The sequence below is a fragment of the Taudactylus pleione genome, unplaced genomic scaffold (genome assembly GCF_031769625.1).
Source record: "Taudactylus pleione unplaced genomic scaffold, aTauple2 ptg000706l, whole genome shotgun sequence".
NCBI lineage: Eukaryota > Metazoa > Chordata > Amphibia > Anura > Myobatrachidae > Taudactylus > Taudactylus pleione.
The window spans coordinates 939,451-963,968 of record NW_028285108.1 but is presented as its reverse complement, the minus strand read 5'-3'; the positions used below and the strand labels follow the sequence as shown (position 1 = coordinate 963,968).

The 24,518-nt window shown below is 44.8% G+C and overlaps 1 protein-coding gene across 2 annotated transcripts in view; it reads left to right on the top strand.

The window, feature by feature from the left end:
* Nucleotides 1-24,518, top strand: part of CNTN2 (contactin 2) — a 118,799-nt gene that overhangs the window by 67,515 nt on the left and 26,766 nt on the right. For both annotated transcript variants that reach the window (XM_088456464.1, XM_088456465.1), the window contains 9 exons: nucleotides 3,997-4,172; nucleotides 4,978-5,114; nucleotides 10,721-10,850; nucleotides 12,763-12,913; nucleotides 13,068-13,195; nucleotides 19,706-19,881; nucleotides 21,998-22,118; nucleotides 22,273-22,431; nucleotides 23,740-23,889. In XM_088456464.1, the coding sequence (XP_088312590.1) occupies nucleotides 3,997-4,172; nucleotides 4,978-5,114; nucleotides 10,721-10,850; nucleotides 12,763-12,913; nucleotides 13,068-13,195; nucleotides 19,706-19,881; nucleotides 21,998-22,118; nucleotides 22,273-22,431; nucleotides 23,740-23,889 (1,328 nt within the window). The remainder of the gene's footprint in view (nucleotides 1-3,996; nucleotides 4,173-4,977; nucleotides 5,115-10,720; nucleotides 10,851-12,762; nucleotides 12,914-13,067; nucleotides 13,196-19,705; nucleotides 19,882-21,997; nucleotides 22,119-22,272; nucleotides 22,432-23,739; nucleotides 23,890-24,518) is intronic.

The following is a 24,518-nucleotide window of genomic DNA, read 5'->3' as shown; positions in this document are numbered from 1 at the left end:
CTATGTCATGACTAGTGGCAGCAGCTTCAGCACTAGGAGGAAGTGGTTCTTGATCTTTCTCTATTTTATTTTTATCGGAGAAAGTTTGGTCCTCCATTTATGTTATATCGATTTGATATATACGTGCGGCTAAACACAGAAAATAATTTTTTTTTTGGTTTGGACTGGAGTGTACTTTGGGGGTTACAGCACCCTTTAACGGTCAAGCCAGCCGGCCCTTATGACACAGGCGCACTCTTGGCACTACTTTGTTGATGCACGTGCGGCTACTGCGCACACAATTCACAAACACAGAAAATAATTTTTTTTTTGGTTTGGACTGGAGTGTACTTTGGGGGTTACAGCACCCTTTAATTGTCAAGCCAGCCGGCCCTTTACTTATGACACAGGCGCACGCTTGGCACTACTTTGTTGATGCACGTGCGGCTACTGCGCACACAATTCACAGACACAGAAAATAATTTTTTTTTTGGTTTGGACTGGAGTGTACTTTCGGGGGTTACAGCACCCTTAACGGTCAAGCCAGCCGGCCCTTTACTTATGACACAGGCGCACGCTTGGCACTACTTTGTTGATGCACGTGCGGCTACTGCGCACACAATTCACAAACACAGAAAATAATTTTTTTTTTGGTTTGGACTGGAGTGTACTTTCGGGGGTTACAGCACCCTTAACGGTCAAGCCAGCCGGCCCTTTACTTATGACACAGGCGCACGCTTGGCACTACTTTGTTGATGCACGTGCAGCTACTGCGCACACAATTCACAAACACAGAAAATAATTTTTTTTTTGGTTTGGACTGGAGTGTACTTTCGGGGGTTACAGCACCCTTAACGGTCAAGCCAGCCGGCCCTTTACTTATGACACAGGCGCACGCTTGGTACTACTTTGTTGATGCACGTGCGGCTACTGCGCACACAATTCACAAACACAGAAAATAATTTTTTTTTTGGTTTGGACTGGAGTGTACTTTCGGGGGTTACAGCACCCTTAACGGTCAAGCCAGCCGGCCCTTTACTTATGACACAGGCGCACGCTTGGCACTACTTTGTTGATGCACGTGCGGCTACTGCGCACACAATTCACAAACACAGAAAATAATTTTTTTTTTGGTTTGGACTGGAGTGTACTTTCGGGGGTTACAGCACCCTTAATGGTCAAGCCAGCCGGCCCTTTACTTATGACACAGGCGCACGCTTGGCACTACTTTGTTGATGCACGTGCGGCTACTGCGCACACAATTCACAAACACAGAAAATAATTTTTTTTTTGGTTTGGACTGGAGTGTACTTTCGGGGGTTACAGCACCCTTAACGGTCAAGCCAGCCGGCCCTTTACTTATGACACAGGCGCACGCTTGGCACTACTTTGTTGATGCACGTGCGGCTACTGCGCACACAATTCACAAACACAGAAAATAATTTTTTTTTTGGTTTGGACTGGAGTGTACTTTCGGGGGTTACAGCACCCTTAACGGTCAAGCCAGCCGGCCCTTTACTTATGACACAGGCGCACGCTTGGCACTACTTTGTTGATGCACGTGCGGCTACTGCGCACACAATTCACAAACACAGAAAATAATTTTTTTTTTGGTTTGGACTGGAGTGTACTTTCGGGGGTTACAGCACCCTTAACGGTCAAGCCAGCCGGCCCTTTACTTATGACACAGGCGCACGCTTGGCACTACTTTGTTGATGCACGTGCGGCTACTGCGCACACAATTCACAAACACAGAAAATAATTTTTTTTTTGGTTTGGACTGGAGTGTACTTTCGGGGGTTACAGCACCCTTAACGGTCAAGCCAGCCGGCCCTTTACTTATGACACAGGCGCACGCTTGGCACTACTTTGTTGATGCACGTGCGGCTACTGCGCACACAATTCACAAACACAGAAAATAATTTTTTTTTTGGTTTGGACTGGAGTGTACTTTCGGGGGTTACAGCACCCTTAACGGTCAAGCCAGCCGGCCCTTTACTTATGACACAGGCGCACGCTTGGCACTACTTTGTTGATGCACGTGCGGCTACTGCGCACACAATTCACAAACACAGAAAATAATTTTTTTTTTGGTTTGGACTGGAGTGTACTTTCGGGGGTTACAGCACCCTTAACGGTCAAGCCAGCCGGCCCTTTACTTATGACACAGGCGCACGCTTGGCACTACTTTGTTGATGCACGTGCGGCTACTGCGCACACAATTCACAAACACAGAAAATAATTTTTTTTTTGGTTTGGACTGGAGTGTACTTTCGGGGGTTACAGCACCCTTAACGGTCAAGCCAGCCGGCCCTTTACTTATGACACAGGCGCACGCTTGGCACTACTTTGTTGATGCACGTGCGGCTACTGCGCACACAATTCACAAACACAGAAAATAATTTTTTTTTTGGTTTGGACTGGAGTGTACTTTCGGGGGTTACAGCACCCTTAACGGTCAAGCCAGCCGGCCCTTTACTTATGACACAGGCGCACGCTTGGCACTACTTTGTTGATGCACGTGCGGCTACTGCGCACACAATTCACAAACACAGAAAATAATTTTTTTTTTGGTTTGGACTGGAGTGTACTTTCGGGGGTTACAGCACCCTTAACGGTCAAGCCAGCCGGCCCTTTACTTATGACACAGGCGCACGCTTGGCACTACTTTGTTGATGCACGTGCGGCTACTGCGCACACAATTCACAAACACAGAAAATATATTATTTTTTTAGCACTTGGGGGGAGCACCCCTGATGGACAGAGCACCCCCTGGACAACACTGCAGCACTCCTTTAGGACTGGGACACTGCACAGGACTTTGGAGTGGACACAGCCCCTATGGAGAACTGACTGCACAACACAGTCCAGCCAGCCCCTATGGACTTTGAAGTAGTGGACACAGCCCCTATTAACAACAGCAGCACAGCACAACACAGCCAGCCCCTATGGACTTTGAAGTAGTGGACAACAGCAGCACTACACTACACTACACTACACAGCCCTAACTCCCACCCTCCCTCTTCACTGTCCACAGCCGAGTGAGAAAATGGCGCCGACGTGGGTACCTTATATAGGATCCAAAACCCGCGAGACTCGGAAGGCGGGATGATGACGTTTTGCCTCGATTTCAGATCCGAGTCAGGCGGGAAAAGTCGAGCCTGATTCGGATCGGACTCGGATCGGGGGGGCTCGGGGGGGTTCGGATTTCAGAAATCCGAACCCGCTCACCCCTAATATATATATATATATATTAGGGATGTGCAGGCTCGGATAGGTTCGAGTTTGCACGTTGAGTTCGGATTTTTCCCTCAAAAAAAACGGAACTCAGAAAGAGGCTAAACCTCATCTTACATGGACGAACATCATCATTCCTGGACAAAAGTCCAGGAATGATGATGTTCGTCCATGTAAGATGACGTTTAGCCTCTTTCTGAGTTCCGTTTTTTTGGAGGGAAAAATCCGAACTCAACGTGCAAACTCGAACCTATCCGAGCCTGCACATCCCTAATATATATATATATTTATAAATATATATATATATATATTAAATTCCAGATTATTATATTTCCTTTAAAATGTAATATACTGTTATTTGGAATATATATACAGTATGTAGTTGAAGGCAGGGAAAGGGTTGATTCATAGTAAATTTAATTTAAGTTTTTGATTCCAAAGCAAATTTATGAGGGAGGGAGGGAGGTGGGGAGTATATATATAATATATATATATATATATATATATATATATATATATGTACCAGTTTGTTGCCCAGGGGCACACACAGACCTTAATACGGCCCAGGATAAGCATATGGTACTCACTCAAATTCTATGTGCATCTGTTGACAATCCAATGATAAAAACTACCCCAGACAAGCAGGAGAGTGGGACGTAATGCAATAAATTGTCCAGTCCTTATTTAAATGTACCTTAAAAAATTGCCTTATTAAGGATTCGAGATAAAATTACTTTGCTACTGTTATTTTCAGTGTTCATAATACGTAATAATTTTCAGCCCAGAGCCTAGCATTCGATGGAGAAAGGTGGATACAACACAGCCCCCTCTGTGGTTTGCTTCAGACCCTGTTCTGCATATTCAAAGTGTCAGCTTTGATGATGACGGAACCTATGAGTGTGAAGTTGAAAACTCTAAGGGTCGAGACACCTACCAAGGACGTGTGATAGTACAAGGTGAGGTGCCAGTGTGCATAATATTAATTGTTAGCTCATATATTCCTTTATTATAACCATGCTTGAAAACTCTCAGTCTCACACAATGGGCCTGATTCAGGTTGGATTGCAACTGCGATTACGCACGATATGGAACGATTGTTGTGTTCGGCGGATGCGTATGCATCACAGTGCATGTGCGCGAACTAGCCACCTCGATCGGGACTGCGATCACAGACACTATGCAGACTGATCGCAGAGTGATTGACAGGAAGTACCGTTTGTGGGAGGTGACAAGGGGGGGTTGGCGAAACGCAGGCGCGTCAGTGCGTTGAACGCTGTTGCAGGGGTGTGCAGAAATTATCCACAGCAATGGCATACGCAGCTTGGGCTCTCACTGCATACCGGAAGATTAGCAATTCCTGAGTAAGGTCAGACCATGTGTGAGTGTGCGTGAGGCTGCGATTGTACTCAATGTTAGCAATGTTTTTGCAGTCTTGCTAAGTATTACGGATGTGTGTAAGGTAAGGTGGGTGTTCTTATGTAGTGCTGCAACGGCATAGCGATTGCAATGGATTAGCATATCACTGTGTGCATAATCGCAGCCGTGATAGCAGTTGCGATCCAACCTGAATCAGGCCCAATATCAGCTGCAATATTACAGTATATATTGCCAAAAGTCAAGTGGACAATGATACTGTATGTTTATTAAACTGCTAGAATTTTGTTCCTTGTGAGCCATGTATATTATACTCCCCACAGAAAACGAGCTGCTTATCTATCTCTGTATAAAAATTCTCAGCGTCATTCCTTCTTTTCCTGACAGCCCAACCAGAATGGCTACAGATCATCTCTGACACTGATGCCAAGATTGGTTCTGATCTTAGTTGGAACTGTGCAGCCTCTGGAAAACCACGCCCTACGATTCGTTGGCTGCAGGACGGTAAACCACTTATATCGCAGGTGAGATAAAAATATTTACCTACAGAATATACATGTTCTACTAAAGCTATTACAGGGCACAATACTTGTCTATTTCTGATAGATAGTGTGTAAATGAGTTGGGAGCAAAGCAAAATAAAGCAAATACCTTTGCACATTGGTGAAACCATGTTGCACTGCAGCAGGGGCAAATTTAAAATGTGCAGAAAGATTTCGATTTCAGAGGGGCGTGTCCAAACTCAAAAATAAAAATTGTAGTGTAAAAATAAAGCCGCCCAGCATTTCTGGGCTACATGCAAAAGCAGCCAGTATTTACCCTGCATGTAAACACAGCCCCCATGTGCGATAGTAGGGGTGAGTCTCTTCAGTAACAATATAACAATGAACAGGTATTGTAACAGATTCAGAGATCTTGATGAAGATTAAGGGATTATTGGTGGCAAAGTGGGAGCACTATAACGTGGTATATCACAGTAGCAGCAGCATATATCATCCCGGGGCTTCACTTGGAGTCCTGGCAATAACCCTGCCCTTATACAGAGATTTTGTCACCCTCATCAGTAGCCTAACACTGCCATCGAAAGGCTGCAGAGAAATGCATGGCTATGCATGTACATATACATTTGACCCAGAAGGGATGCAGTAAAGCCTGTCCTGCTTTACAGTTCCCCTATTGTTGGGTATAGGTAACGCCATCTCAAGTAATTAGCAAAATCACAGGGACTGCAAGAGAAATTGGCTATGTGGGTTGTTGTAGTGGGTGAGTATCATTATCCTTTATTTATATGGCGCCACAAGGGTTCCGCAGCGCCTTACAAAGTACAGAAACAAATGAGCACACAAGACAACAATTATTAACAGTACAGACAATGCAGGACAAGTACATGATTTATAAACAATGATGCATAACACCTAAATAAGCAGCAGGGTGTCAGTAACCAAGTTTTAGGTGCCATTGTAAATGAAAGTAAAAGTAATGCAAGAAGAAGCACGTGAGGGAAGAGGGCCCTGCTTGTGAGAGCTTACATTGTAAAGGGGAGGGTCAGACAAACAGGGTGGCACAGATGGGCTTAGATAGTGAGGAAGGAGCATAGGGTGTCATTCAGACCCACTCGCGAGTGGCAGTCCGCTCGCAAGTGGGTCGATGATCCCCACTGCGCATGCGCACGACGGAGGGAGCTCCATCGTGCGCATGCGTGAGACCCGACGAGTGAAGGACTTTCCTTCGCTCGGGGTGTCTCATCAAAGGGGGCGTGCTGTCGATGGTGACTGACAGCACGCCCCCTTTGGTGGGCGTGCCGGGGGCGTGCCTGCCAGATGGAGGCGTTCCCATGGGAACGCCTACCGTCTGAGTCCGGCCCCACTGACATCACTAGTGATGTCAGTGGGAGTGATTCTGGCTCTGATAGAGCCAAAATCACTCCAGGGCTTGTGGCTGGGAGACCCTACCACAGGGTCTCCGTCGCAAGTCCGATGGTCGCGATGGTCAAGACCATCGCGACCATCTTTTTGGCCGCTCGCATATGCTGTGGGTGGTCACTCACAGCTATGCGAGCGGCCAGGAGGCCGCTCCATTTTCATGGAGGAGGGCCCTGATTCCCAAGGGAACGCCTACCATCTGAAGCCGGCCCCACTGACATCACTAGTGATGTCAGTGGGAGTGATTTTGGCTCTGATAGAACCAAAATCACTCCTGGCCTTGCGGTTGAGAAACCCAACCGCAGGCTTTTACTCGCAGTTCCGATGGTCGCGATGGTCAAGACCATCGCGACCATCATTTTGCACGCTCGTATATGCTGTGGGTGGTGACCCACAGCTATATGAGCGTCCAGGAGGACACTCCATATTAATGGAGGTGGGCCCTGATTCAGAGCGAGCGCTCTGGTCTGAGCGTCCGGCTCTCAATCAGGGCCATAGAGTAGTGGGTTAGGATGAGCACTGGAAAGCATTGAGGAAGAAATGGGTCTTGAGAGCCCATTTGAAGATTAAGAGCCCGGAAGCCAAGTAATGGAGGAATTTTGAGTGAAGGCCAGGGAGACGAAAAAAGGCAGCTACTTGAAGAACTTAGAAGAGGCCAATGTCATGAGTGTTGAATGGAAATAATGAGATGGAGGGTACAGAAGGTAAGAGTTGGTAGGAGTGACCCAAGGATAGAAGGACCCCAAGACCACCACCATGGGAACCTCCAGGCCAGGGTGTGTGAGAGAATGTGAGGCCCCCAAAGGAGATACCTGCAGAAGCAGTGGTGTCAGATGGGTAAATCCAGGGTTTGGTGATGGCAACAAGAATCAAGGCATTGCAGATGAGGCGCTCATGAACAGGGACCAGTTTATTATAGACAGAACTGGCTTTCCAGAGGGAACAGGAGAGAGGGACAGAGTTAAGAGGCAAGAGGAGAATGAGATTATTAGGGTTGATGTAGTGTGGAGGTGATATTGATCTAGAGCAGGGGGATAAGGAGTGTGGGGGTATGTGGCTGGCTTCTGAATGAGGAAGGGTGACAGAAGGTGGTGGGTAAGGTGGAGGTTTAGTGTGGTGTGGGGGAGGGAAGAGGACAGGTAACTTGGAGAAAAGAGAGGGTGCAGGGTTTAGTGGTGGTGCAGCAGGACCATGGTGGAAGAGAAGTGAATAATACTAGAGTTGTGGGAGATGCAGTGGAGAGACTTATATGTGATGAAGACAGACAGAGGAGGGGGAGAAGGTAGAGGGGACTATGGATGGAGAAAAGAGGTGAAAACTGGTGGTAGAGGAGAAAATAATGTAGTTGCTGAGTGAGGGAGGAGTAGAAGAAAATAGACATAGTGTAGATGAGGCAGTTGCAGGTGTGGGAAGGAAAAGTCAGTAGTAGTAATGAGTGTGAGATACAGGAGCAGTACAGTTCAAATGTCAAAATCAGATAGAAGGAAAAACAGTGCTGGAAGATGTAAAGGCACAACTACAATAGTATATTATAAACAAAAGGAGTTTAGAGCTGTCAAGCTTGCAGGACTTTAAAATTACTATAAAGTATGATTATTAAAAAAAAAGGTATAGGTGTGAAACAATGGTAGATTCTACAGTGGTATAGAGATAAATTGACAGTGGTACTGGAATGATTTAAACAGTGTGCAGTCGCAATACGAACATACAAGAATTAAATGTTCAGCAAACAGGTAGTTGCTTGCAATGCTGAAGCAGGGTATTGGCAAAAGGTGTGTCTAGGTTATAATGAAATCTGGTGGCGGAGTTGCAGGGTATCCAGAAGCTCAGAAGATCCTTTGCAATTTTTTCCAGGTTATAGAGAGTTCTTTTAAAATGTTGTCCTCCTGTCTTCCTCCTGTTTAACTCTTTAAGTTATGCTGTACATGTAGTCCCACTTAGAAAAAAAACCCACTTTGAAATAAAAACCTATGCAGCCTTGTAACCTACTGAGTATATAGTAAAGCATAACATGTGTAGTCACTGATTGAACCCACCCCCAATAACCTCACCCACACCAGATATAAGTCATAAAATTCTAATACAAACAAATAGAGCCTAAACAGCATCCCATAAATCTAGGAGATAATAAATAATTATATAGTTAGATCGTAAGTCACACTGGAGTTTACAGATATCAATTAAAGACAATGGCCCTCATTCAGAGCCGCTCGTTAGCGGCAGTACGCTCGTTCCGAGCGATGTTTGCACATCTGCGCATGCGTACGGTTTTTAGTACGCATGCGCGAACCAGTCAGTGCGGCCAAAAATCGTTTGTACGCTATATAGCGAGTGCCTGCTATTTTGAGTGACAGAATGAGGCGTATGTGGGTGGTAACAGGGGAAGGTGTTTGAAAATGGGGAGTGGAGATCCGAACGCAGGCGTGCTTAAAGGTCAAAACGGGCGTATTATGGGTGTGCAGAATTAATACAGCAGCGTCATTGACCACGTCACTGGGTTATTTTATAGCCAGAACTGCTCACAAATTTGTGGTAGCAAACACCAACCACAAGAATAGCGAGCAGTTCATACGCTGGTCGATGTACTCGATTAATCTAATAAATAGCGGACATGACGTATGGTGCGAGTGGCCAGGGGGCGTTTTTAACAAATAAACGAGCGTATGTTTTGCTCGCTCGTTCAGACTTAGAGGTGTGAACAGACTGCAATTTGCGAACGGATCATTTGAATAGCCACCCCTTGTTTTTGAACGAGCGAACGGCTCTGAATCAGGCCCAATATACCTAGAAAATCAGTGTATTCCAGACAGCATTGGTATTTCTATAATAGATGCCTGGTGCAAATAGATGCATTACTGAAGTCTTGGGTTTGATTCCACCAAGACCCCATCTGGTAGGTTAATTGGCTTCTGACAAGAAAAAATAACCTTAGTGTGTATGTTTGTACAGGTTGCAAACTTGTTAATCCTAATGATGCTGTTAAGGCAGTATAGCGCCATGTGGCTTTGGTACTTTTGCCCTGTTCGCAAATGCCATTGCAGTTGGAGGTCGGGCCAATGCTTGAGAAGAGATGCAACTACTTCTTTGATAGTATAGATGATTACCTTCTATGTTAATCAATTGTTAATGTGCTTGTGCTGGAAAAAACATCTGTAGCGGTCTTCGATGTGATGTGGACAGAGAAGCAGACTAAATACCTCCTATGTTAATCAATTGTTAATGTGCTTGTGCTGGAAAAAACACCTGTACCGGTCATCGATGTGATGTGGACAGAGAAGCAGATTAAATATGTGGAGCAAGTGATACAAAATTGTATGAGTGCTCCTGCACCCAAATCCTTATGTGTTGCACTCTTAAGGTGGGTACACACCTGACAGATATATCTGCAGATGGAGTGATCTGCAGATATATTTGTAGATGATGGTCGTTCATACACACTGAAAGGCCATCATCTATCCGGCAGCCGCGGGTCCCTCCCTGCGGAAGCTGCTGCTGCATGTGTACAGGCAGTCTGCAGACATATCTGTCCATCGGCTGTGCAGCACAGCCAATGCAATATATCCATGAACAGAGTCGTATACAGACATGGCCGACACACTGGCCGACGTGCAGCAGATATATTGGCCGATCAATTGATCAGCCAATATATCGGCCAGTGTGTACCCAGCATTAAAGGCCTTCCTCAAGGATCCTGCAGATACTATTATTTTACACAAGCCCATAAACAAACAGCAGCTCAGATAGACAATAGTAAATACATATCTTGATATCCATCTTTGAAACATATATATTTTTTAAAAATCACCTGTTTTGCATTGGCCTTGACATCCAAAGGTGGTGGAGATTTATCAATAAACCATTTGCAGTTTTCCTTAAACAACATGTGATTTAATTGTTTGGGATTGCCACACATCACCGGCAAATTGAGCTTTAACCACCTAATAGCTGCATAATTGCTAAAAATGTGTAAGTCATCTTAAACCCGACATGAAGAGGTACAACAACTTCCAACCCTCATCTCCACCCTCTTTGAATTGAGACAGACGTCCTGATTGCAGGACCACATGAATTTGTCCAAAATCATGAAAGTGATACAGGTGAGAGGTATGCAAATATTGTACTATGCAATTACAGGGGTAAATCATTATGATAAGGAAATAATCCTTTCTGTAGCTGCTTATGCCACATTTCTTTAAACCCTGGCTCAGGCTCGAGTGGAGATAAACAACGGACAGCTGAGAATCACCAATCTGAACCTACAGGACTCGGGCATGTATCAATGCGTAGCAGGGAACAAACATGGTACCATCTACACCAGTGCAGAGCTCAGTGTGCAAGGTCAGTAAGAATAGGATATTACAGACCTCCTTAGTAGAATATTGATTAACTCTCCATCCCTGTAAGATACTCCTTAGTCCCTAACATTGCTTCCCTGCTAAATTATACGCACCCACCAAGATTTGCTCAATCCTAAAACAATACCGAACAACACATGTTTAAAAGTCTGGTCCATGAACTGTATACTACTGTTTTTTTTATAGCTTGGCTAAGTTATTACTGAATTTGATTGCTGCCTAAATAATTCAACATACAGTACCAACAGGCTTTTTACATTATAAGGTTTGCTATGAAGACTGAGAAGTTTGAGAATATGAGGAAAGCTATGAGTAAAACTGCATTATAGCATTGCTCCACCCATAAGTTATCGTACTGTACACTGTAGTAAGAAAAAAAAAGCTTATAACTAGTTATATTGATGATCAAGTGCTACTTGGCCACAAGATGGCTCTGTGACATATGACTGTCCATGCTATTTTTCTCATTTCCATTCACCTCACTATACAGTAAGTAACTGCAATGCTTTTGTAAGTGTTGAAAGGGTACAAATTTGTCTGCCAAGCAAATTACTGTATTTGGAAGCATCTCTGTAACAAATTTGCGCCAAGTTTTACAGGTTGGTTTATGCTCCAGAGAATGCGCAGAATGAAACAAATTAAAATGTCACATTTAACCCAATATCAGTTTAGGTCCACCATCTTACTTTATATCAACTTTTCCACTTCTCCTCAAATACTACTCCCTTTTGCCTTAAATTAAGCATAACTAAAGGGGACATTTGGACTTTTCTTTATTACAAATGCCATTTTTTTTATGTTTAAAGCTTTTTCCCATATTGATCAATTCGTTACTAAAAATGCTGCCCCAGAGAAGTGCCACTGAAAGGTCCAAAATTGTGCCTCATTTTAAGAGTTTCACTCTCCTGGACCTCACTGCTGGCAGAGAGTTCCATTCATTTTTTGCGGGGAGCAAAAGATTATGCACCTACACCTGTCTAAATGTTCACTCTTAACTTCTCTATATATGTCATTTACATAATCTGACTCACAAAAAATGGTGTGCACCTAATCCACACTTAAGGGCCTATTTATCAATCAATATTTGTGGCATATCCCCCGAAAACACCAGTTTTTGGGGGATACCTGCAAATATTAAGGATCACTCGAATGTACGATGGGGGGACCACAGCAGATATCTCTATCCAATAGCAGCCGCAGTCCCCATAGGTCTCTATCCAAGCTCTGGAATGCAAAACCATTTCTAATGGGATGACAGCGCTCGGGATCCCGGCGGTCAGAATCCTGACTCCTGCATCCCGACAGGGTTAGGATACCGACACTTGTCGGTCAGTATTCTAACCCTCCCCCTCTCCCTACCATAACCCTCCCTCCCTGGTGCCTGACTCTATCATCCCCCTAGTGCCTAAACCTAACCTTTCCTTCCCACACCCTAAACCTAACCCTCCCCCCTTAATGCCTAACCCTAATCCTCCCCCTAGTGCCTAAAACCTAATGCTATCCCTCCCTGAAACCCCGTTACTTACCTTTGGGATTCTGGCTGTCGGGATTCTGGCTGTTGGGATGCTGGCACCGGAATCCCCGTGGTCAAGATATTGACCGCATCCCAATTCTAACACCATCTGAAGATGTTGTTAGCTGCTGTAGCCTATGGGTTACATTAATCATAATTTACCAGGAGAGGATATCTTTGGAACCCTCCTCGGCAATGGCCGCTGCACATGTGTGGTCAGTAGACCGAGCATGTACAGGAGTGCTACAGAGATCCCCACTCCCAATAGAGCAGTGAAGTGACCGCTGTCCGAAACACATTGCAGGAGTGGGCTCCTTTCTTGTCTACCTGTCTTACCAGTATGGTATTTTCTCTTATGCTGTTTATTATCTTTGTCCTGAAGCGTTGGCCCCTGACTTTCGTCTGTCACCAGTGAAACCGCTGATTCCTGCAGCACGTGGTGGGGAAATCACTATACAGTGTAACCCACGGGCAGCACCTTCCCCAGTCATCCTTTGGAGTAAAGGGACTGAACTTTTGCACAACAGCAGCAGGTAACAGTGTAATGCATGTGCTGCAAGCAAAGATCATCTATTCATGCCAAATATATTGTTCTTGCTTTGTAGTAGATCAGTGTCTGTCTACTGTAATAAATGTGAGAGACTTCAAGTATAATAACTCTTTTTGTCTCGCTTAATTGTTTAACAGAGTAATGATCACAGCCAATGGAACACTAATCTTGAAGAATATTTCACGATCTGATGAAGGGAACTATACCTGTTTTGCTGAGAATCTCATGGGAAAGTCAAACAGTACTGGCATCCTGAGTGTGAGAGGTAAGATGAGAATATATGTTTTTAGTAGGGGTGTGCACCGGCCACTTTTCGTGTTTTGTGTTTTGGTTTTGGATCTGGATCTTTCTTCGTGTTTTGGATCTGGATTGGTTTTGCCAAAACCACCCTTCCGTGTTTTGGGTTCTGGGTTTTGTGTTTTGGATCTGTATTTTTTTGAAAAAAAGCATAAAAACAGCTAAAATCACAGAATGTGTTGATTTTTCTGCTCCTATGCTATTATTAACCTCAAAAACCTTAATTTCCACTAATTTCCAGTTTATTCTGTACACCTCACACCTCACAATAGTGTTTTTATGTCCAAAAGGTTGCACCGAGGTAGCTGGATGACTATGCTAAGCGACACGAGTGGGCGGCACAAACACGTGGCCCATCTAGGAGTGACACTGCAGTGGCAGACAGGATGGCAGTTTGAAAAACTAGGCCCCAAATGGTACATAATGCAAAGAAAAAAAAGAGGTGCAAGATGAAATTGTCCTTGGGCCCTCCCACCCACCCTTATGTTGTATAAACAGGACATGCACACTTTAACAAACCAATCATTTCAGCGCCAGGGTCTGCCACACGACTGTGGCTGAAATGATAGGTTCGTTTGGGCCCCCACAAAACAAGCTGGTAATTAATCTGGCCCTACACAAACTGGCTCTACGGAGGCAAGATGTCGTCCTCATCCTACTCATTCACCGATTCCTCACCCTCTTCAGTGTTGTGTACATCCTCATCCTCACAGAGTATTAATTCGTCCCCGCTGGAATCCACCACCACAGGTCCGTCTGTACGTTCTGGAGGCTGGTCTCCCTGGAAAAGTTGATAATTCATTTTTATGAACATCATCTTCTCAACATTTTGTGGAAGCAACCTCCTACGCCTTTTGCTGACAAGGTTCCCGGCTGCACTAAACACTCTTTCGGAGTGCACACTGGAGGGGGGGCAACTCAGGTAAAATAGAGCCAGTTTGTACAGGGGCCTCCAAATTGCCTCTTTTTCCTGCCAGTACATGTACGGACTTTCTGACATGCCTACTTGGATGCTGTCACCGATGTAATCCTTTAACAGACAGACGCACGCTTGTCGCTGCTGCTTTGAGGATGCAGGTGCGGCTACAGCCCACACAATTCACAAAGACAGGAAAAAAAAGAAGAATTTTTTTTATTGTTTGTGGAGCGCACTTTGAGGGTTACACCACTCTTTAACAGACAGACGCACGCTTGTCGCTGCTGCTTTAAGGATGCAGGTGCGGCTACAGCCCACACATTTCAGAAAGACAGAAAAAAAAAGAAGAATTTTTTTATTGTTTGTGGAGCGCACTTTGAGGGTTACACCACCCTTTAACAGACAGACACGGACTTGTCGCTGCTGCTTTAAGGATGCAGGTACGACTACAGCCCACACATTTCACAAAGACAGAAAAAAAAAAAAGAATTTTTTTATTGTTTATGGAGCGCACTTTGAGGGTTACACCACCCTTTAACAGACAGACGCACGCTTGTCGCTGCTGCTTAAAGGATGCAGGTGCGGCTACAGCCCACACATTTCACAAAGATAGAAAAAAAAGAAGAATTTTTTTATTGTTTGTGGAGCACACTTTGAGGGTTACACCACCCTTTAACAGACAGACACACGCTTGTCACTGCTGCTTTAAGGATGCAGGTGTGGCTACAGCCCACACATTTCACAAAGACAGAAAAGAAAGAAGAATTTTTTTATTGTTTGTGGAGCGCACTTTGAGGGTTACACCACCCTTTAACAGACAGACGCACACTTGTCGCTGCTGCTTTAAGGATGCAGGTGCGGCTACAGCTCACACATTTCACAAAGACAGAAAAAAAAAGAATCATTTTTTTATTGTTTGTGGAGCGCACTTTGAGGGTTACACCACCCTTTAACAGACAGATGCACGCTTGTCGCTGCTGATTTAAGAATGCAGGTGTGGCTACAGCCCACACATTTCACAAAGACAGAAAAAAAATTTTTTTTATTGTTTGTGGAGCGCACTTTGAGGGTTACACCACCCTTTAACAGACAGACGCACGCTTGTCGCTGCTGCTTTGAGGACAGTATCATATGCAGTGACAGTAGACTTGTCAGAAATTGTTGGCACGTCCTTCAGTCCGGACCAGATGTCCAAACCGGCCCTTGACTTATGACACAGGCGCACGCTTGGCGCTGCTACTGTGTTGGTGCACATGCGGCTACATCGCACACAAGTCACAAACACATAAAAAAATAGTTTGTTTGTTTTTTTGAGCACTTTGAGGGTTACACCACCCTTTAACAGACAGACGCACGCTTGTCGCTGCTGCTTTGAGGATGCAAGTGCGGCTACAGCCCACACAATTCTCAAAGACAGGAAAAAAAAGAAGAATTTTTTTATTGTTTGTGGAGCGCACTTTGAGGGTTACACCACCCTTTAACAGACAGATGCACGCTTGTCGCTGCTACTTTGAGGATGCAAGTGTGGCTACAGCCCACACAATTAACAAAGACAGGAAAAAAAAGAAGATTTTTTTTATTGTTTGTGGAGCGCACTTTGAGGGTTATACCACCCTTTAACAGACAGATGCACGCTTGTCGCTGCTGCTTTAAGGATGCAGGTGCGGCTACAGCCCACACATTTCAAAAAGAGAAAAAAAAAAGAAGAATTTTTTTATTGTTTGTGGAGCGCACTTTGAGGGTTACATCACCCTTTAACGGACAGACACACGCTTGTCGCTGCTGCTTTGAGGATGCAGGTGGAATCTAGATGGGATTTGGAACCGGGGACACACTACCTCCATCAATTGTCTAAATCCCACTGCACTAATGGCGGATACTGGACACACATCTAACACCAACATAGCAGTCAAGTCCTCAGTTATACGTTTTGCTTCAGGATGACTGCTGTCGTACTTCATCCTCCTCACTAAGGACTGTTGGAGGGTCAATTGTTTAGTAAAAGTAGTGGTGGATGATGAACAACTCCCAGCAGCAGCAATAGCACTAGGAGGAAGTGGTTCTTGATCTTTCCCTATTTTATTTTTATCGGAGAAAGTTTGGTCCTCCATTTATGTTATATTGATATATACGTGCGGCTAAGGCGCACACAAACACAGAAAATATTTTTTTATTTTTGCTGGAGAGTAGTGCACTTTGTGGGTTACACCACCCTTTAAGAAATGAGCCAGCCGGTTCTTTACTTATGGGACACAGGTGCACGCTTGGCGCTGCTCCTTTGTTGATGCACGTGCGGCTACAGTGCACACAATTCACAAACACAGAAAATATTTTTTTATTTTGTTTGGAGTTTACTTTAGGGATTACAGCACCCTTTAGCGGTCAATCCAGCCGGCCCTTTATTTATGGGACACAGGCGCACGCTTGGCACTACTTTGTTGATGCACGTGCGGCTACTGCGCACACAATTCACAAACACAGAAAATATTTTTTTATTTTGTTTGGAGTGTACTTTGGGGGTTACAGCACCCTTTAACGGTCAAGCCAGCCGGCCCTTTACTTATGACACAGGCGCACGCTTGGCACTACTTTGTTGATGCACATGCGGCTACTGCGCACACAATTCACAAACACAAAAAAATATATTTTTTTATTTTGTTTGGAGTGCCCTTTGGGGGTTACAGCACCCTTTAACGGACAAGCCAGCCGGCCCTTTACTTGTGGGACACAGGCGCACGCTTGGCGCTGCTCCTTTGTTGATGCACGTGCAGCCACAGTGCACACAATTCACAAACACAGAAAAAAAAATTATTTTGTTTGGAGTGCCCTTTGGGGGTTACAGCACCCTTTAGCAGTCAATCCAGTCGTCCCTTTATTTATGGGACACAGGCGCACGCTTGGCACTACTTTGTTGATGCACGTGCGGCTACTGCGCACACAATTCACAAACACAAAAAAATATATTTTTTTATTTTGTTTGGAGTGCCCTTTGGGGGTTACAGCTCCCTTTAACGGACTAGCCAGCCGGCCTTTTACTTATGGGACACAGGCGCGCTTGGCACTACTTTGTTGATGCATGTGTGGCTACTGCGCACACAATTCACAAACACAAAAAAATATTTTGTTTTATTTTGTTTGGAGTGCCCTTTGGGGGTTACAGCACCCTTTAGCGGTCAATCCAGCCGGCCCTTTATTTATGGGACACAGGCGCACGCTTGGCACTACTTTGTTGATGCACGTGCGGCTACTGCGCACACAATTCACAAACACAAAAAAATATTTTTTTTTATTTTGTTTGGAGTGCCCTTTGGGGGTTACAGCACCCTTTAATGGACAAGCCAGCCGGCCTTTTACTTATGGGACACAGGCGCACGCTTGGCGCTGCTCCTTTGTTGATTCACGTGCAGCCACAGTGCACACAATTCACAAACACAGAAAAAATATATATTTTTTTAGCACTTGGGGGGAGCACCCCTGACGGACAGAGCACCCCCTGGACAACACTACAGCACCCCTTTAGGACTGGGACACTGCACAGGACTTTGGAGTGGACACAGCCCCTATGGACAACTGACTGCACAACACAGTCCAGCCAGCCCCTATGGACTTTGAAGTAGTGGACACAGCCCCTATGGACAACAGCAGCACAGCACAGCACAGCACAACACTACACTGCACTACACTACACTACAACACTACACTACACTACACAGCCCAGCCAGCCCTAACTCCCACCCTCCCTCTTCACTGTCCACAGCCGAGTGAGAAAATGGCACCGACGCGGGTACCTTATATAGGATCCAAAGCCCGCGAGACCCAGAAGGCGGGATGATGACGTTTTGCCTCGATTTCAGATCCGAGTCAGGCGGGAAAAGTCGAGCCTGACTCGGATCGGCCTCAGATCGGGGGGGCTCGGGGGGGTTCGGATTTCAGAAATCTGAACCCGCTCACCCCTAGTTTTTAGTAATTACAATGTTCAAGGTGACTGTCACTCTTATGCCTGAGATACAGAGCACAATTCATACAAATGATGAAGGGATCATGTTACATGAGAGAAACTTGCATTTGGGTACTGAAAAAATATGCAAATGAATGAAAAGATTAAATTGCACCTAATTTATTAGTGTTATTAACTGATGTTAGCAAAGGAAATATGTAAAAGAGGGGCTAATAACAAGGCAAATGCTTTGGTCATACAAAAGCAGATATCCTGAATTTGAGTAAAGACAAAGACAAAGAAACCAGGTTCTAAATGTGGAAAATAAATAGTATATGAGAAATAAACATGCCAATGCTCACTCTAAGGGGTAAGTTTACTAAGAATCGTGTTTGACCCGTATCTGTCCATTTTTAATCACACCAATCTCCCATGTTTGTCAGGATTGTGTTTCCCGATGGTGTATATGATCGTTCCTACCCGTTTAATCCCCCGTGTTTTCTGCCCCTGTTTCTCTCCAGAACAAGCAGCCTGCACATTAGAGTGAGATACGTGCAGGTTGCTTGTGCGTGTTAGTAGTCATAAAAGGTTAATTTTGAATTAAAAAAATGACATGCCCCCCCCCCCAAAGCATATCCAGCCCCGGGCTCCTGAGCCAGTCCTGGTTCGAAAAATACGGGGGAAAAACCATGAAGGGTTCCCCCGTATTTTAGGAACCAGCACGGGGCTCCCAGAGCTGGTCCTGGTTTTAAAAATAGGGGAAAAAAATGCGTGGGGTTCCCCATTTTTTTAAAACTAGCACCGGACTCAAATCTAGCTTGGGTGTAATGCCACAGCCAGGGGACCCTTTCACCAGGTCTCCCCGGCCAAAGCATTAACACCCCAAGTTAGTCAGCACAAGCCGGACGTTTCAGAGGAGATGGGGACCTCAGGGGCAATAGTGGGAAAATTAGAATGATGCTATTGACTTTTACAGTAGAACTACAGGTGCCAGCGTGCCTGCCCTTTGGCACTTGTGGAAATGCAGGCGGCCGGCACTCATACCCCACTGTAAAAATGTGCTTGCTGCTTTAAAAATACTGGAATACTCGCATTGTATTCCTGCAGCGGCGCCGGCTCGCACTCTATTACATTTAGCCCCATGTGTGTCCAGAAACTTAAGGGCCTAATTCAGACCCGCTCGCGGCATCGGCACGTGCATACACATTGTCGATGCTGGCAGCAACAGAACAACGATGGGGGCCATGCTGCATTCGGCAGCATGGCCCCCGCTAATGATATCGCCCGTCAGATCGGAGGATATCGCTGACAACGTGCAGACGCGCGCATCGTCAGCAACATAACGGGTACACACTGGCCGATGTGGACGATATGTCGGCCCAATCAGCCAGATTGGGCGACATATCGTCTAGTGTATACACAGCATTAGCCACTTTTCACAATATGCTTCCACTTGTATGGGCATTTTGGGTAGATTTTATTTGTTGTGCCAAAGTTAGCACATATTATCTTAAAATTCTAAATCTTCTTCAGCAGAGGGGAGGTTAAGCAGCCTTGGGGACATTTAATAAGAATGTATTCTGTATATGAAATGACTGATATGCTCATTCAGTTTTATCTTGCAGAAGCCACTAGAATCACCTTGGCTCCTTCTGGATCAGATATTAACCAGGGAGACAGTGTCACATTGCAATGCCATGCATCCCATGATCCTACTATGGATCTCACATTTACATGGGAGCTGGATGGAGTGACTATCAACTTTGAGAAGGAGGAAGTAAATTATCAAAGAGTATCAGCGGTAAGGGACTCTGACCTGATTATCTGCAAATCTAACGCAAACTGCTCCCCTATATACTGTATATTAATGTAATAATTTATGTGCAAAATGACACTTATCAAATATGAATATATATTAGCGGTCTTGCTAGGCTTCTTTCGTGGGGCACCATGCCCTGCCCCTTTTTTAGAAGTCAAAATGCACCCTGCCTCCTTTTCAGGCCCCCCGCTGAGTTCGCCATGCTGACAGCCTGCAGAGCTGTCTCAGCTTGCTCCGGCTGTCAGCTCTTCCCGGCTGCATGGCTCCCCCAGCAAGTGAACAGAAGCCACACAGCATCTATTCACACTGAGGGAGAGCTTGGGGGCAGCCCAGCATTGCCGTGATTGCTGGGCTCGCCCCCTGCAGTGATGAAAAGGGGGCACATCTCAAGGACACGCCTCCTTTTCTAGTGATCATGCCTCTTTTTCGTGCGCAGGAAAGTGCCTCTCATTGACATCCACCCTGCCCTCTGGCCACCCTAGATGCAACACTATTTATTATATATGTGTATATATGTGTTTAAACTGTATGTAGATAGATAGATGCTCATGTGTGAACAATAGACACATGCGCCCACCCACGGCAAGTCTCCACACGCCCAAAACCACTGACTCAGAGCCCCACCCTCTATTGTTGGAGGGCAGGACCTAGGGCGCTGCTGCTCAGGGTCGGAATCTGGATAACCTATTAGACAGACCACTAGGTAAGATCGGCACAACAATCCTCTCCCCTGACCTTGTCAGTGCATCACAGCGACATTCACACTGACGATGCACACAGGTCAGGTGGTGAGCCAGTCCACTTTGATGGCCTTGCAGCAAAGACAGAGGTAATTTAAGACAGCAGGTGCAGATTATCCGCCTGAATATGGCTTCCTATGTAAAAAATGAAGCATCTCTGTAATGAAACACTTTCAGCGACACGCCCACTATACGTTACCACCCAGGCACCACCCTAGAATGCCCCATACATTTCTGTTACAGTGCATCTACATTTATCAACCAACTGCGTGCGACATCGACGCTGCATCCGACTCAGTATCAGGCCCTATCAGTGGAATAAAAAACTAGTGTATAGAGTAGGTGCTATTGGTCCCCTGTCTGAATATTAGGCACAACACACCAGCCTGGAGCTTTCTTATTCCAATATATAGGGTGGGACCAAAGCAGTCAGTGGATCAAACCCAGATTCTACTTCTTGGGAGAGAGATTGTGCAATCCAGAAGGGGGCTATGAGACAAATAAAAGGGAATGAGGAGGCTCCGGGCTGGTATATAAAGGGACATGAGGGAACACTAAGGCATATAAAAGGGGCATGTTCGGTGACCCCCTGCAAAATATAAATAAACACCCTCCATCCTATTTCTTATAAGGGGACAGAGTGCACTGGAAAAAGGGGCATGGCCACACAATAGTACCCCCCAATTTGAATTTCCCCACACAGTAGCACAATCTTATTAACATTTAATCGCACATAGGGCTGGATTCAGACCCGCTCGCTAGATGCGTTCGCATGCTAGATGCGTATGCAAATTTTGGCAAGGCAAGCGATTGCGCATCAAGGCATTACCGGCCCACTATGTCTTGGCGAGCGTTCGCTCTGTGTATGTTGGCGTCCACCAGCCTGTCTTAAGATGCCCACTTGCGCACGTCATCTCCAGGAAGTGTATGCAACCATTGGTACTTCGAATACCATTGGAAGCGCTCACAGCGCTTGTGGCTGACCATACCCTGCCGCAAGCATTGCGAGTGCTTCAGTGTCAAATACAATCAAGTGATGTGTACCATGACACTGCCTCTTAATTATGCACGCCTCTGAAACGGCGTCTCCTTCTGTGCAGGGCCAGCCGAGCGTCTCGCACCGGCCCTGATGAGGGGGCTCTGAGGCTGATTTGTTGAAAGTAAAGGGGGCGCCATAGGAAATTTTTGCCCTGAGCTCCACTTGGTCTAAAACTGGTACTGTCAGCAGTTCTAGGTTTTCAGTGCAGTCTAGCAGTATTTTCTGTGGTATTTCAATATGCATATCTCTTGGTAGACAATATTGCACATAATACAATAATATCCACAGTGTGAATTTTAAAAGTACATTCTTTATGCAGGATGAAGCTGTTGGAGATCTTCGTATAGTCCATACTAAACTGAAGCATGCTGGGAAATACACATGTACAGCACAGACTGTAGTGGACCGAGCCTCAGCTTCAGCTTCTCTCCTTATCCGAGGTAATCGTTGTCTGCATGTTTACTTTATATCATCAACTTAGCAGCGATACACTGATCATTTATATTAACTGACAATAGCTTGTGATGACATTGCTGGGTTTTTTTTGTAACATAGAAATGCATTTGTCACATATTACTTCATTGTTTCATACAGGACCCCCTGGTCCACCAGGAGGTGTGGTTGTGAGGGATGTGAGGGAAACAAATGCTCAGATGACTTGGAGTCGAGGCTTTGATAATCACAACCCTATAAGTCGTTATATGGTGCAGTTAAGTGAGCCAGAAACAGAAGTGTGGAAAACAGCACGGACAGGTCAGTATTAGTTGTAGGTCACATAATAAAAATATGAACTGTCAAAGAGTGTAAAAATTAAACAGTACATCATATTGACTTTCAACTGGCCCTCTCTTATGTCTGATTTGCTGGGGGTGTAGTGCCAGGATTGCATCATTGGGCCACACTTCACTCCGCTGGTGTTCAAAGTCACTATTGGTGGCATTGTTCAGTGGTGGCCTGGGTCCGGGTGACACAATTCAATGCGAATCCCATCATCCCATCACCAGGCCGCCCACCTAATTCAGGAATTGGGCAGCATGTGGGAGACAGGAGAACTTTGTTTGGAGTCTGGGAGAGCCCCCTGAAATTCGGACTCTTACGAACATTCCAGGAGAGTTGGTAGTCATTGGAAATGCTGTGAGTTTTGTGGGAGCAGTAGATTGTATGGCCTACTCTTTGGTGAAATCAGGCGCATGGAAGATTAATCATAATACTCTACAACAGGATTAAGGACACAATAAGGAAATACCCTGTCTTGGGACGGTCACTGTTACTGGAATAATTGCACATGTATAGGAGATAGTAGGCCTTTATCATTGCGTAGGACAATTGAGCTCTAGCCTATCAGCTCCCAACTGTTATCTGTTTGAAAAATGACAGTTGGGAGTTGATTGGCTGGAGCACCATTTATCTTACACAATGATAATGATAAATGAATGATAAAACTCATTGATAAATAAAGCCCACTATTTGTAGACCCTCTAATGAAAAAAATCTAAAAGCTTGATTTTATTATTCTAAAGAGAATAATCACAGACTCTGGAAATGTTGCACTTTTAGACATGAATTAATCCTTTTCTTTATCTTGACAGTTTCATATCTCTTCTCAGTCCTTACACAACAATTGAATAGTTGTATTATGCTTGTGGAGACAGCTCTCCATTAGAACTGTCATTATGCTACATGTTTTCTTCTAGTCTAGCTTGTTAACAAAACAAGGAGCTGTGGCTGCAAAACAATAAAAAAAAATAAAAATACTAATATCATAACATTATATATGTAGTTAAGGGGTCTATTTACTAAGCTGTGTTAGGAGATAAAGTGAACGGTGATAAGGTACCAGCCAATCAGCTCCTAACTGCCATGTCACAGGCTGTGTTTGAAAAATGGCAGTTAGGAGCTGATTGGCTGGTACCTTATCACCGTTCACTTTATCTCCTAACACAGCTTAGTAAATAGACCCCTAAATATTTACAAAAATCGTTTTTTATTTTCAAGTTTTTTATTGATTTAGAAACTTGCATGCACCACTAAAGCCCTTTCATAATCTCTCTATCCATACAGATCCTCCCACTGTGGAGGGTAACGCAGAGTCAGCTCTTGTGGTTGGACTCACTCCATGGACAGACTATCTATTCCGAGTAGTTGCCAGTAATATTTTAGGAATCGGGGAACCCAGTGTTCCTTCTGCCATAATCAGAACAAAAGAGGCTGGTAAGACTTTAAAAATATATATTTTCTGCAATACTACATTAAGAATGTGTCTATGGTTGACACTAGAATTACAGATTTATGTAGTAGATTGTGTTTGCTACCAATTGTATCTCTTTCTATGCAATCTACAGAAGAGTCCAACATACATCTATCCTCAAATTGGGCCAAATAGCCTCAATTGGTGCAACATAATCTTTGCGACTAACGTCGTCCCATGCTTCTTGCCACAGACTTTTGAAAACATATGCGTCTTAATTACAACGCTAATATGGTGGAAACGAGTGAGGCGAGCCATGCTTCATGTCACACATCATTGTGCGACTTTATACCAATTACTTTGTGACAAAAACACTAATACTCTATAAGCGAGTTTGTATATGGCTACAATGAGAATAAAATGCAAAAGTACGAAAGTCAGGGAATCGTTACCCATGGTGGAGCATCAAAGTCACTCCATGCATCTTAAGCCATATAGCGCAAAAAGCATGGATGTACGAGGACACATCTGTAGCATTGCAGTGCAGGTATGTGATCTCTTATCTGGAAATTTGTTATCCAGAAGGCGCAGACAACTACAAGGAAAACGAATATGTTTTTCATTGAATGGCAGTCATTGATTTACTTACATT